We start from the raw sequence: 14,351 nt of genomic DNA, 5'->3' as shown, positions 1-14,351 counted from the left end.
GACATGACTTCCAAGTCGCATTCCGACTGGATTCCCTACAGGTACGCAGCCGCCGGCCCCCACCTTCTGTTCAACTCGGGGACGCGGGCCCGCCTCAGCACCCGCCAACGCTGAGGGCGGGGGGCAGGCTCGAGGGCGCCGGACCGGGGGCGCCCACCATCCCTGACCCGGGACGTGGGGCCGACTGGAAACACCCGGCCGGGACGCAAGGCACCTATACCCTTCCCGCCTATCCCAACACTGGGGCGCCGGTTGGAGGCGCTGTTCTTTCCTATCCCAACTTTGGGGGCTTGGCGGACTGAACCTGCCTGCCCTGCTCCACCCCTTTATTGGCTGCGGTTGTTGGAAGGGGCCAGTGTGGGCCTTGTAGGGTCCGGCAGCATCATGTGGCCGCCTGGGGTGGGAGCGCACACTACTCTGAGCCTCCAGCTAGGCCCAGCACCCGGTCACACGCATGTATAGCGTGCGCGCACTCATTTACACATCTGCACGCATGCACCGGGAGGACGTCCCCGCATCGGGTCCGAGACGCGCCTGCTGGTCGGTTCACAGCCTCGAAGCATGGATTCATGGAGACCGTTATTCTGAACCAAGAGCACATGGCCGCTCATACGCACATGCGTTCGTTTTTGTCTACACACACGAATTGTTGGGTTCACACAGGCGCGTGCCTACATATCTGTGCACATACACATCCTGTATCCGGAGAATAGCTGACACCTACTGCCCACTCACAAGCACTGTTCAGTATCTTTCAGAGACTCGTAATCTACTTGTGTGTCTATACCTGGACACACACCAGCTCACAATATGTAGAACTGCCCTCACATGCACAAAAGTACTCAACACACTCAGAAGCCCATCACCCTGTGTTCCCAGACACTGTGGGCTCTCCCAGCTGCCTGGGAGGCGGGTGGAGAGGTGGTCGCCGGGGCTTCACGCAGGTGCAGGTCTTTCCCCATCCACTCTACTCCATTCTCTCTATTACCAGGGAAGGAGCTCATTGCCATGGCAGCACCAGATCCTTAGCCACTCATTGGCTTCTTGGTTGCCATGGGGTACAGGGCTGTCTCTAGGCCTCCCTGAGAGGCATGTGTGTGAAAAGGGTGCTGGGCTGCTGAGGCCTGCTGTGCTATTGCCCATCCAGGTGCATGTACCTGTGGGTGGCAGACCAGACCCTCAGGACCCGCCCTGTAGCACAAGCCTGCTCTCAGGCTTGATACCAGTCACTGAGAAAATAATTCTGACAGAGCTCTTCTATGTGTCTTTCCAGACAGCATCCCAAATGGAAACCAGCTAAAGCTGTCCCAGGCTTGTTAAAAGCAGATTCTTTTGCATTCAGGAACATGTCATTGGCCTGGGAATTCAGGGTTTCTCTTGAGAATTGTTGTTGCCTCTAATCTCAGGTCCTGTGGGGGTTTCAGGGCTTCCCACATTATTTTGTCATTCCTCCACCACCGCCACACACACACACGTGTGTGCACACACAAGTCACCCATAGGGTCTCCTGGTGACATGCAGTAACACCCCAGAGTCTCATGTGGATCAGGGAGATATTCCCATCAGGGGCCAGGGGCTGTGCTGGCTCAGAAGAGCTGCCACCCCAAACAGACACCCAGGCTGGGGGCACAGGTAGTTTCTGGAGCATCCTGGTCCTTCTTGGCACATGTGGGCTGAGAACCTTCTAGAAGACAGTGCAGCCCCATGGATTATCAGTAACCTTTTCTAGCAGAGGTGTCTGGCAGCGCCTGTGGGCTGAGTGCACTCCAGTGCTGTGGAAGGACCTGTGGCAGGGTGGCCACAGACTAACTCGGAAGGTGAGGGGGGCAGCACTTACGGCCTTGGAGATGATGGTGTGTTTAGGATTGGGCAAGCTGGAGGCTGGGTCAGGCCAGGTCATGGTTCGGGAAGCCTCTCCCAAGAAGCCTCTGCCAGGAAGCCAAGGACTAAAGCAATTTGTAGAGTGAGTGCATGGCTCTTAGAGAAAATCTGGCTCAAGCTGGGGAGGCTTAAGCCTGCTCCCGGGAAGGGGGGCCCTAAGGAAGTAGGATTGTCTCCAGGAAATAACTGTCCTCCAGCAAGTGCCCAGGGCATGGGCATCCTGCAAGAGTGATTTGGCTCTTGTCCCAGCCCAGACCCAAATACCCCTCTCCCCATGCCCACACACTCAGCCTGGAGCACCAAATCCTGCAACCCTGGAAGCCTAGCCCTGGGAGTAGCTTGGGCCCTTTTGGCCCTGCCCTGCCTGCTTTTCTCATTCCTCTGTCACCTGCCTTCTTGTTCTGTTGTAGGGATGGTAGGTGTCTAGATGGGAGCAGGCTGTAGTCAGAAGTTGCCAGGATCCTTTTTGCCCTGTCCTGCTGGTGTCTTACTGGGCATGCACTTAGCCTCAGAAAGCATTGGACTTGGGCCGGCCCGGTGGCGCACTGGAGAGTGCGCCGCTTGGGAGTGTGGCGGCGCTCCCGCTGAGGGTTCAGATTCCATGTGGAGACCGGTTCCCGCTCACTGGCTGAGCGAGGTGCGGGCGCAACACCGAGGGTTGCGATCCCGTTGCCGGTCCCCGGTACGGGCACGACACCGAGGGTCGCGATCCCGTTACCAGTCAGTAAAAAAGACAAAAAGGAAAAAAATAAAAGAAAGCATTGGACTTGAGGTATAGACTGTCAAAGTGGGGAGACCTGGGCTGAGAGAAAGAGATTCAGATTGCCTTTTGCATTAACTGGGCTGCTGACTGCAGTCAAAGCCACATGCCTGTCTGATCTCAGAGAAAACTGGGGCAGGAGACAAGGTACTTTACTTGCAGATGGGGGTGGATATGATGGCACATGTGCACGTTCTTTGACTGGTGTGAGGTTTCCCTAATGCCACAGCATGTCAGAACTGGAATGTGGCATTTGGTTTGTGGGTGAGGGGTAGGCTGACTTCTTGTTACTCTGCTACTCTGCTGGTGGGGGTTTTACTCCATCTGGGCTGGCTGCACCTTGCATTCCCTGGGTCGAGCTCAGTCTCTTTGCAGCAGTGATAGTTGGTGATAATCTTACGGGTAATTTTGGCTCAGTTTATAATGATCCCAGATTAATCTTACATTCTGACTTAGAAGAGAGCCATTTAGTGTATAAAGTTAACAACTGGAATCATTTTTGCCATTTATTTTTTCTATTACTACAAGTAATTTCCGTTTCTGCCAGTTTCTCTTTACCTCTATTCTTGAAGACATTAAATCCCTGTGTTGCATGACTTTACGGCCTTTAATAAGTTGTAGGTGGAGCCTTGAGAGTTAGTAGGACTATGGCCCACAGGCATATTGGAGGACCTTGCCAGATGGGATTGGTGGCCAGTGCTGTCCTCAGTGCTCTTGTCTGCATGGTCCTGAGGCCATTGCCTGGTGTTTCCTTCATCAGATCATGAACTCCTTGAGAGCAGGGACCTTATCTGGTCCCATGTGTCCCCAGCATGACCCAGCATAAACAAGTTGCCCACTTCTTTGAATCAAAGTGGCATGTCCATGTAGCTTTAGGGCTTCCTCAGCTCTCCTGGCACCACACCTGGATTCTCAGCACACCTGAGGAATACAGTGCTCTCCCATCATGATGGGTCCTCCTGAAAATCATGGCCCTAGGTCATAGAAGGGGAACCTCAGGTTGGGAGGGCCCTTACAGGCCGTCTAGTTCCCTGTGTGAATGCTCCCTGTAGCACCCCTGACTGTTAGAAAGTCTTTCTTGTGCTGAGCCTAAGTGTGTTTCTGGGTTCCCTCTCCTCTTGGCCATTGTTAGGATCCTCCCACCACTTCCTCACTTTGCCTTCTGGGGAGCAGTATGACTACTGATTAAGCAAGACTCCTGACTCTTTCAGTTCTGCAGCTAGGTTTGGCCTCAGAGTTGCCATGGATGCTTGGGCCCACCACTTCTCCTTTGGCAGCAGCCTTATAGCAACTCCCCAATTTCCTTTTTGTTCTTTAGTGATCACCAGCTGTGGCTCATGGTCTCCATTTGCATGGCTGAGCATTAGAATTATCTAAGGCACTTGCTTTAAAAAAGAAAGTGAGATTGGGGTTGATTTGGGGGTGTGTTCCCCAGCAGTTCTGAATTACCAAGGCAGGGCTTAGTGCTCCTAGCAGTTTTAATGCATCTGGTAAGTCTGGGCATGCAGATGGCCCATCCTAGGATGCTGGAAGTCTGTGAGCAGCACAGTCCTCTCCCTTCTGGAGTTGCCCATTTCCACTGTCTTCCAAACAGCTGGTAGGCAACAGAAGCCACAGATCTGGACTTGCTGGGGGTCTGGCATTGGGCCCAGGGTCGCAGCCAGATACCCTGGGTGGTCTTTACTCCCCTGAAAGCTCACTTCTCTGATTTCCTGGGTCCAGCAGGGGCAGCTTCCACTGTGACTCAAGGGAAAGAATGAGAGCAAAGTGGGCACGGAGAGTATATCCAGATGGTTGGGCCTGTCCCTAGGTTGTCCTGGCCCCTGGGCCTCTGGAGCAATGGATTAGCTGGAGCATATAAGGTGGAGTCTAAGAAGAAAGGGAGAGAAACAGGCTTCCTAAATACGTTGGCTGTATCTTGCTTTTCCGCTGTGCCCTTGCCCCCTTGCTCTCAATCGTGGTTTACTCCCCAGATATCTGCCGGGTGCCTGGAGGGAGCAAGTGGATGTAAAACGGCTGGCTCCCTGGGAGGTGAAGTTGCCACCTCCTTGGCCCTGGGGAGAGCAGATGGATTGGTGGATACTGCAGACTGGGTTTCTCTGACTGTCATCAGCCAATGGCTGGTGCTTTTCTGGGCCTCCCTAGTCTGGCCCCCAGCAGGAGGCAACTGTAATGAAGGAGCTGCCAGGGTCAGCTGGAAGACCCATCCATCAGTGCCCTGTCTCCCGTCTGAGTTTGCTGGCGGGGCTGCAGCTGGCAGCCTGTGTTTGGCAGTGATTCCATAATTGGAGCCGGAGTCATTAAAAAGCCATTACTGTCTCCTTGCGTGGTTATCGTTCAGTGCAGCCTAGAACAGTGCCCAGCAGGAAGAGGCAGGCTGGGGAGGTGTTGGTGAGGAAGGAAGACGGAGTCATTAAAAAGCCATTACTGTCTCCTTGCGTGGTTATCGTTCAGTGCAGCCTAGAACAATGCCCAGCAGGAAGAGGCAGGCTGGGGAGGTGTTGGTGAGGAAGGAAGATGCCCTAGGAATGGTGCCATAGTGGAGATGGGGAGGCAGGGCCATCTGGGTGGGGGCGGGAGGACGTGATTTGACCTCATCCATCCCCCTTACATGCATGATGTATTCACCTACACACAGGCACACCCAGTTCTTACACAGGTGTCTGCACGCATGTGTGCACACTCATGAGATGTACTCACACACTTCCTTCCAGCCTCACACAAACCTCACGCCCTCGGGCATGCCTGCGCTGGTACCCACACACAGGTCTGGTTCAGGGGCAGGCTCCAGCATAACTGGGTCAGGGCTGCTTGGGGCTTCCCAGAGCTCAGAACCTCAGGCTCCAGCTCCACCCCATGCAGCTGTCCTGACCTTGGCTTTCATAGGATTTGGGCTGAGGTCTCATGCACATAACCTGGGCTAGCAGGAAATCTAAGTGGTTTGCATTACTTGCTCCATACTTGTGTTCTTCTTTCCTGGGAGGCAGGGCCAGGATGGGTGAGATGAAGCTACCCATCCCACTACTTGTGGGGCTCCAGATTTAATGTCCTTCAGTGCTGCTTGTGTCATGTCTGTGGCCCAGGAAGGGCCTGGTGGTCGATTGCTGGGCTGTGCATTGATGTGTGGTGTCCATCTTGCAGACATCCTGCCCTAGCTCTGCGCTTACCCTGCCCTGAGGGACTGGTTGGTCTCTTAGCCTCACTCTCCCAAATAAGGAGGACACTTTGCACTCTCTAAGTGGGGAAAGGGAGTGGGCAATGTTAGCATCTCCGCTCTGCTTACCTGGAGAGCTAGAAGTTTGCTTTGAACGGATAGGGAGAAGGCCTGCATGGGAGGACCCAGCATCTTCCAGAAACGATGGAAAGAAGTGGGGTGGAATGCTGTGAGCTCCCCATATGGAGCAGGCCCCGGGGTCTGAAGCCCAGCCTCAGGCGTGGCTTGTGGCTGATGCTTCTGGATGGGATCCCCTGGATCTCTGTGTAGCCTGGCCCTGCTCAGGGATCCCAGGGGGAGGTCTCCTGTTGTACTTGCTGGGGCCAATCCAGCTGGGGCAACAGGGAACCTAGCAGGAGATAAGCTATCAAAGTGGCAGAAATATGTTTCAAGCCAGTTACTAGATGGCAGCCTCCACCCTTCCTCCCTCCACCATGTGGGCTCCCTGAGTCCCAGGAGCCATGATGGGAGGGGTTTAAAGGACACAGAGGTTCTGGGATGGGTTCTGGGCTCTATCCTGGCAGCTCATAGGCAGGCCCTGAATGATCCTCTCTCCTCTGCAGTGTCTTAGATGATGAGGGCAGCAACCTGAGGCAGCAGAAGCTTGACCGGCAGGTAAGTGAGGCTGGGGCCTGGTGGAAGGGCAGAGTCAGCACTAGGACCTCTGAGGGCAGAGGGGGAGGGCTGTCCCTCTTCCCTGAGTGATCCTGTCTGATGGGGAAAGGGGCCCACCTGGAAGAAGAGAGGCATGCTTTCTCCTTTACCAGCTCAGCAGTAACGCTGCCTCAGTACATGGAGCTTCTGCCAGGCAGCCAGCCAGCAGGGTGACTGCAGCTGAAGGGATGGATGTCTGTGTTGTGATCCTGCCAAGGCAGCCTCCCTTTCCTGGACCCCAAGTCTAGGGGTGCCAAGGACATGGGGCCTTGGCCCAGAGTGGGCTGTAGACCCCAGTGCAACCTCTGGCACCCAGCTGAGCAAGCAGGGCACTCTCTCGGATACGTCTCTGGGAACTCCTCCCTCCTGGTGGAGGCGGTGGGGCAGCCAACCTCTGTGCCTGCCCTGTGCCTCTGTAGCGAGCCCTGCTGGAGCAGAAGCAGAAGAAGAAGCGCCAGGAGCCCCTGATGGTGCAGGCCAATACAGATGGGCGGCCCCGGAGCCGGCGGGCTCGGCAGTCAGAGGAGCAAGCCCCCCTGGTGGAGTCCTACCTCAACAGCAGTGGCAACACCAGCTACCAAGGTACACCTGCCTGCTGCCCCAGGGACAGCCAGCCCAGGGAGACCCCTGCTCTGTAGCTCCACACTCTGCACTGCTTTGGGAGCCCCTCAGGGACTTCCTGCCACCCTGGGCAGGTGAGGGGCTCATCCAGTCAGGATGTGCCCAGGCTGAGTATGGCTCTCAGCCCAGGTGAACAGCTGAGTGGAGTGGGTGGAAAAAACTGGGACCTACAGCCTTGGGTTCCTGCCTGCGCTCAGGCTGTTGCCTCCTGAGTCGGGTGCTGGGGCCAGCAGGCTAAAACTTTATGGAGTCAGGAGTTCAGAAGTCCACGTTTCTGATATGGAGCATTTCACTGAGAGCAGGAGGCAGCTCCTAATGGTAGAATAGAGCCTGCTCACCACCAGTATTGTCTCCTGAGAGGAGCCTGTCTCTCAGCATCCTGCCCCACACTAACTAGTGTCTCTTGGGACAAACTCCTGTCTCCTATCCTCCCTGAACTCCCTGCACCTTCAGTCTGCCTGGCCTCTGACCTGCAGGTCCCTGTCCCTGGCTCAGGCCTCCAGAATGGTAATGACATGCAGCCTCCACCTCCCCTCCTCACACGCTGTGGTGCTCAGCAGAACCACCTGGGTGGAATTCTCTGTAGCTCATTCTGGGGAGGGGATGGCTCCATTGCTTCCCTGTGCTCAAGACCCTCCCTCCTGCTTAGGTTAAGAGTACCCTGGTCCAGACAGAGGGTTGGTCTCTCTGAACTTGAAAGAGGGGCTTGGGCTTGGGCTCAGTCACCACTGCCCCCTGCTGGTGTCGGTAATCCCGGCAGCCACTCCATCAAATAGTAACTCTAAGAAGGTCGCAGGCATCTGACTTCTATAGTTAGGAACCGTGATCTGGAGCCTCCAGCCACATGGAACTACTGGCAACTGCCTCACTTCAGGACTAACCCTTTTCATGTGCCCACTGGCCATGCCTTGCCCCTCTGTGTCTCAGGGGATTCTCCTCTGTGTTGTGCTAGCCCAGCCCTCAGCTCCCTGGGCCCCCTTGTCTGTGCATTGGAGGGCAGCGGTTGAGTCTCATTTGCCTAGTGCTAGTTTGTGGAATGCACAGTGTACAAGCTCACTCCCCACGTGCACTCAGGCCCCCTGAGGAACCCACTTAATTTCTACTAATAAAGGCTGTTTTGAGGCTTTTGCCAGCGGCACGCTGCATTCTCTCTTCCTGTCCTCACAGTAGCTCACTATCCCCACACCACTGATAAGGACCTGGGCTCTGAGGGGTTCAGTGACTTGCCCAAGGTATACTGCTATGAGCGACAGGGCTGGACTTTGAACCCAGGCCTGTCAGACTCCACATGGTTTTTCCACCATAGTACGTCGCCTCCCTGATCTGAATCTCCTTCCTGGTTATTCCCCTGCATGTACCTCAGTTCAGCACCCCAGGCCATACCTGGTATGTCTCTACTTCACTTGAGAGGCCCTTCAAAGAACGGGACAGGACCTCAGTCCAGCTGTCTCATAGAGACAGCCTCTGTGAGCGCTGTCTCCGGGTGCTGCTGCCCTGCAGGGAAGGCAGCCACTGTTCCGGGTCCTGTGGAGCCTGGCCTGCTGCTGTGGGCATCTCAGCCCCAGCTCTGCCAAGCTGGCACCTGACCCATCAAGACTGCATGTGGGATGGGAGCCTGCAACCAGGACTTTGGGCCCTGCCAGTTTGTGCCAGAGGCCACCATCTTGAGAAGTCATTGATGTGCAGTCATTTGGCAGGTGTTTCTTGAGCACCTGCTTTGTGTGCCAGGGCAGTGCCAGGCCTATGGTAAGAGAAGTAGCACCTGTGGGGAGAGGGCACAACCAAAGTCAGGAGACAGTTTCTGGTGGTGCCAGTGCTGGTGACCTGCTCACTTGTGACTGAGGCGAGTCACTTACCCTCTCTGAGTGTTTTCTCCACTATAAAATGAGGAAAATCCTCTGTCTTAGGGCTTTGAAATTTGAAGGAGCCATGATATGTTCCAGGGTCCAAAATCAGCTGATTGCTATTCCCTGCTGAGCCTCCAGACCAGGCTGGGCCTCCAAGGGCCTTCCTCACTGAAGCCATTTGAGCATGTGACATTTGACTTCTGTGGATGCTGCTTCTCTGGTGGACAAAGCCCTGGGGTGGCTGCTGCACACGTCACTGGCAGATCTGGGAAGTGTGTTTCCACAACTAGCCCCAACCCATGCACGGCATTAGCTGCCTCCTGCTCTGCCCTCTGCTGGCTCTTCGTTTTAAATATGGGGCATCATTCCAAGAGGAAGATGAGGGAGTTCGACATACATCAGAACTGAAGGTTTATCCCAGTAAAGTTTTTGACCTATTGGCTGTGCTCATTCATGTTACACATTAATTCATTTCTTAAATTTTTATTGAGGGCCTACTTTGTGTCAGGCTCTGGATTAGAAGCTGTGGGTCCTGGGTGAGCACAAGTGGGTGTGGTCTCTGCTTCCTGGACCTCATGGTTTAGGTGGGGAGAGAGTGTTAAACAGATGGTCACAGGTGTGTGTTGCGGAAAGAAGCCAGGCTCTGTGAGTGGAGGACAGAGCACCTGCGTCCTCTAGAGAGTCAAAGATGACTTCCCCAACGAAGTGACTCCTGAGCTGAAATCTGCAGGGTGTGTGGGAGTCATCAGATGGGGAGGGCAGTTAGGCAGTGGGAACAGCTAGGGAAAGGGCCCTGTGGCAGGAGGGAGTCCAGTACATCCAGGGCACTGAAAAGCCTGCTGTAGCTGGGACACTAGGTGTGCAGGAAGCGAGAAATGTGCAGTTAACTGGCCAAGGAGAAGGGAGATGGAGGAGCCAGACATGCAGGAGAATGTTGCCTTTCACCTTAAGAGCAGTCAGAAACCATTCAAGGATTTTGAGCAGATTGTGGGGAGAATCTGGCCACCAGCTGTGACCCCTCTGAAACCTCAGTGTTGCTGTGTGTTGCTCCTTGTATCCCAAGTTATTCTTCCACCAGGAGCTCGTCCCAGGAGGGTCCCAGTGCAGGCTCCTTGGACTGCTGCCCCTGGTTGTGGTCTCTTCCAGAAGATACAGCCTTTGCTGTCTTCCTCCACTGTCTTCAACAGTGCACACTCCCATGGACACTCTGCCCCTGCACAGGCTCAGAACAATTTGCTGGCCCAGAACTTTGCTCTGCTTCTTGGCTGGTCCCAGTTTTGGCCTGGCTGTTGACTTTATCACTGGGCTGGGAGATCCCTACGGCCTCTGCCTGGTAGAATGAGTGGGCCTGACTCTGAGGGCCCAGGAGATGGTACAGGGGCCGGTGGGTCTCGGAGGATTGGGAAATGCAGTGCTGGAATGTGTTCAAGTGGGAGCCCTGGTCTCACCCAAAGCCCATTTCTCTCTCTCTCTCTCTGTCTCGGGTTGTCTCCTGAGCAGTTCAAGAAGCCGACTCACTTGCCAGTGTGCAGCTGGGAGCAGCCCGCCCACCAGCACCAGCCTCAGCCAAGAGAACCAAGGCAGCAGGTGCAGCAGGGGGCCAGGGCGGGCCCTCTAGGAAGGAGAAGAAGGGAAAGCACAAAGGTTAGCTTGCCTTCTCTACAGCCCTCCCCAGTAGGTCTGGCCCCAACTGGAGTTTTGCAGGGAGGCTTATCTTCCTGACTCGGAGGTGAGCAGCCTCAGTGAAGGCACAGGCTGGCACTCAGGGCCCCCACTCAGCTGGCTCACAGGCCTGTCTAGCTCACAGGGTGCCTGGGCTGGCCTGTGGGCATGGGCAAGTCCATCATACTGCCAGGAAGTGAAGTCTAGCTCAGCTGGCCCAGAACCCCCTGGGTCTGAGCTCCCTCCATCCTGGATCTTGCCCAGCCTGGGCCAGGTCACTCCTTTCAGTGGGGACTCACTGCCTCCTGGGCAGCCTGCCCCATCCTTGCGCAGCCCTCTCTGTCAGCGCTTCCTCTTAATGTGAGCTTCCCTCAACTCCCTACTCTAGTCCCCATTGCAGTCTCCGGGCCACAGACCACTCTGTTCCCTCTGCTCTTCTCTCTCCAGAAAAATCCCTAGAAATACAGGACAGTGATGGTGGCCCCTGGCTGGACATCCCGTTCCTTGTCTTTTGTTCATGGGCAGTGCCTTCCAGGACACCGTCAGGGTCCGTGGGCTTCTGGAGCTGGCCGCAGCACTGCAAGCATAGCTCAGCCAGGCAGGGTGGCTGCCACCTGTGTGGGCCAGGCCTGGCTTTTGTTACCAAAGCTGTGAACTTGGGCAGGAAGGTTGATATGGGATGGGAGATCCTCCACTCGGGAAGGCAAGTGTACACCAACCACAAGCTTTTTCTAGGGACCTCATATATTTTTAATGATGTGTGTGAGTTACTGTGTGTGTGTGTGTGAGAGAGAGAAAACGCCAGCACTGGTTACTTATAGCTGGCCACATCTATGAATGAATCTTGGCCTTGGCTATGGTCTGGATTAATACTTGTTCTCCATCTTTTTTTTTTCCCACTGTGCAATTGGTTTTGTAGATGGCTGCCGTCTGCCTGAAGGATGTGGGGTATTTCAAGCCAACTCTTGGCAATTAATTTGGGGGAAGAGCAGAAGAAACAAAGCCCACATCCCTTCACAGCTTACCTACCAATCATTAGCAGACTGACAGCAGTCATTAGTTTTTAAAAATCAGTTTTGCAAATAAAGTTTTGCAGAGAGCCCCACCACTCGTTCCTCACTCCCTTTGTGGACATCTGAGCATCCAGGCCCTCCTCTGCCCTCCCAGATGTAACTCAGGAGTGTCCGTGGCCTGCAGGCACCAGTGGGCCAGCAACACTGGCAGAAGACAAGTCTGAGGCCCGAGGCCCGGTGCAGATCCTGACTGTGGGCCAGTCAGACCACACGCAGGACGCAGGGGAGACGACAGCTGGTGGGGGCGCACAGCCCAGCGGGCAGGACCTCCGTGCCACGATGCAGAGGAAGGGTGAGCCCCATGGGGGCCCAGTGACACCCCCCAAAGCTCATTCCTAGGTTCTCAGATGCACCCTTCTCCGGGAGCACAGCTTTCCTGTGTTTGTCCCAGCCCTTCCCTGGCCGTGGTAGGGGAAGGCACTCTTGGGGACAGGTGAGAAACTTTTGGGGAGGGGCCCCTGATAAGGCCAAGTTGAGGGAAAGTACTCAAGGTAACCAACCCACAACCCAGGCCTGTCTCCTCCAACCTCACCTCAGGGAGGCCCAGGTTTGGGGGCAGATTTTCTACTCCCTTTCACTCCTTAGAAAAAGCTCCCTTTGCAAAAAGTTCCCCATATGTCTGCTGAGCTAGAGGGAGCAGCCACGATGTCAGGCAGGGCAGATCCTCCTTGAAACCTGCTGTCCAGTTTCCCCACCCTGAGAAGGATGGTGAGGGAGGAAGCCTAGCAGTGCCACACATATTGTGAGGAATCTAATCAAGGATGGCTTCCTGGAGGAAGGGCTGTTGAGTAAACATTCCAGCTGGGAGAAGCTGGGGGGAGAACAGTTGAGATGGGCTTAGGGCAGGCAGGGGTAAAGATGATCTAATCAAGGATGGCTTCCTGGAGGAAGGGCTGTTGAGTAAACATTCCAGCTGGGAGAAGCTTGGGGGAGAACAGTTGAGATGGGCTTAGGGCAGGCAGGGGTAAAGATGATCCAGTGGCACCTGCACATCAGGCTGAGTAAGGAGCTGAGACCTTTTCCCTGGCAGATTCCATGGCCTATGCCAGCCAAGGCCTCTAGGAGGCCTGAGGTCAGATATGGAGGTTCCCAATGCAGGGTCAGCTCAGTGTAGGCCTTGATATACAAGAGATAGGGCAATGTGACTGTCAGAGGGGAAGAGCAGGCAGATGCAGGGACTGAGCTGAAATAGCGGTGGGTGGTGGGGACTATCCTTAGGATTGTGACCAGCCCCAGTTCGTGTGCACCTGAGGGAATGTGTGTTCTTATGGAGATCTGGACATGTGGGTGAGTCAGTGTCTGTGAATGTGTGTCTGTATGTGACCACCTATGTTTCAGGGGGTAGACTCCGCCTCACTCATCCCTTCCCGTTCCTCTGCTTGGCCAGGCATCTCCAGCAGCATGAGCTTTGAAGAGGAAGAGGAGGACGAGGACGAGAACAGTTCTAGCTCCTCCCAGCTGAACAGCAACACCCGCCCCAGCTCCGCTACAAGCAGGAAGTCCATCAGGGTGAGTGAGGTGCTTTCACCATAGCGGGAGGTTAGACGCAGCAATCAGAGGACTGCTCCTCCAGGTTGGAAGGTAGAGTGAGTGTGTGAATTCCTGGGGGCCAGGGGTGGATCCAGACGCCTATTAAGAGCTGCCCTGGCTGGGTTCTTCTGCTGTTCCACTCTGCTCCTGATTTCTTCAGCCAGGCCAGGGGAGTGAGGTGGTGGGGAGCTGGAGTTAGACAGGCTAACCTCTGAGGGTCTCCCCATATCTGTCTCCACCCCAGGGACTGTTGAGGAGAAGGAAGGGCTGGGAGGATAGTTCCTGACCCCAGGGCCAGGATGGCCAGGCCCACATCCCAGGGATCTTGCCTTGTCTCCCACCACCACCCAGTCAAGAGGTGCGGATTTGTATCGTAGACCACCAATCTTACAGTCCTTGGGGCTCAGACTCTCCTATTCTCTCTCCCTGTAGGATGCAGCCTCAGCTCCCAGTCCAACTACCCCAGAGCCACTGGTGGATGTCGAGGTCCAGGATCTTGAGGAGTTTGCACTGAGGCCAGCCCCCCAGGGTATCACCATCAAATGCCGGATCACACGGGACAAGAAGGGGATGGACCGGGGCATGTACCCCACCTATTTCCTGCACCTGGACCGCAATGATGGGAAGAAGGTGAGGTTGGTCTGGGTGTGCATTTTCATCTAGGCAGGCTTGAGGTCCTCAGGGCTGGACTGTGACTGTAGGTCCAACACTGACATCTCAGTTCCCAAAGAAACAAAAGCCTCCGTGCCTGGTCAGTGCATACCTTTGTGTTTGCCAGTACCTACGTGTGTGTGCACATACAGATGCACCTCGACTTACAGTGGGCTTACATCCTGACAAACCCATCCTAAGCTGAAAATATCATTAAAGCCAAAAATGCATTTAATACACCTACTGAACATCATAGCTTAGCCTAGTGTATGTGAAATGTGCTCAGAACACTCACATTAGCCTACATTGGGGCAAAATCATCTAACATGAAGCCTATTTTATAATAAAGAGTAGTCCAACCATCCTAAGTTGGAGACCATCTGTGTATGGGTTTGGGATCTGAAGCAAGGGAGTTACTTGTGTGAGTGGGGGGGGGGGGGGGGGGGGGGGGAGCCCCC

At 55.0% G+C, this 14,351-nt stretch overlaps 1 protein-coding gene across 2 annotated transcripts in view; it reads left to right on the top strand.

Annotated features, from left to right (window-relative positions):
* Positions 1-14,351, top strand: part of TUB (tubby bipartite transcription factor) — a 91,638-nt gene that overhangs the window by 69,234 nt on the left and 8,053 nt on the right. Inside the window, exons 1-7 of one of the 2 annotated variants that reach the window (XM_008588302.1) lie at positions 4-41; positions 6,419-6,470; positions 6,929-7,091; positions 10,478-10,621; positions 11,807-12,004; positions 13,100-13,221; positions 13,675-13,872. In XM_008588302.1, coding sequence (XP_008586524.1) covers positions 4-41; positions 6,419-6,470; positions 6,929-7,091; positions 10,478-10,621; positions 11,807-12,004; positions 13,100-13,221; positions 13,675-13,872 — 915 coding nt within the window. Of the gene's footprint in view, positions 1-3; positions 42-6,418; positions 6,471-6,928; positions 7,092-10,477; positions 10,622-11,806; positions 12,005-13,099; positions 13,222-13,674; positions 13,873-14,351 lie in introns of those variants that run through there. The other variant, XM_008588301.1, reaches the window with a different exon arrangement.

Source organism: Galeopterus variegatus, unplaced genomic scaffold, assembly GCF_000696425.1.
Source record: "Galeopterus variegatus unplaced genomic scaffold, G_variegatus-3.0.2 Scaffold4765, whole genome shotgun sequence".
Taxonomy (NCBI): domain Eukaryota; kingdom Metazoa; phylum Chordata; class Mammalia; order Dermoptera; family Cynocephalidae; genus Galeopterus; species Galeopterus variegatus.
Note: the sequence above shows the minus strand (reverse complement) of the source record. Positions and strands in the feature narration are given on the sequence as shown.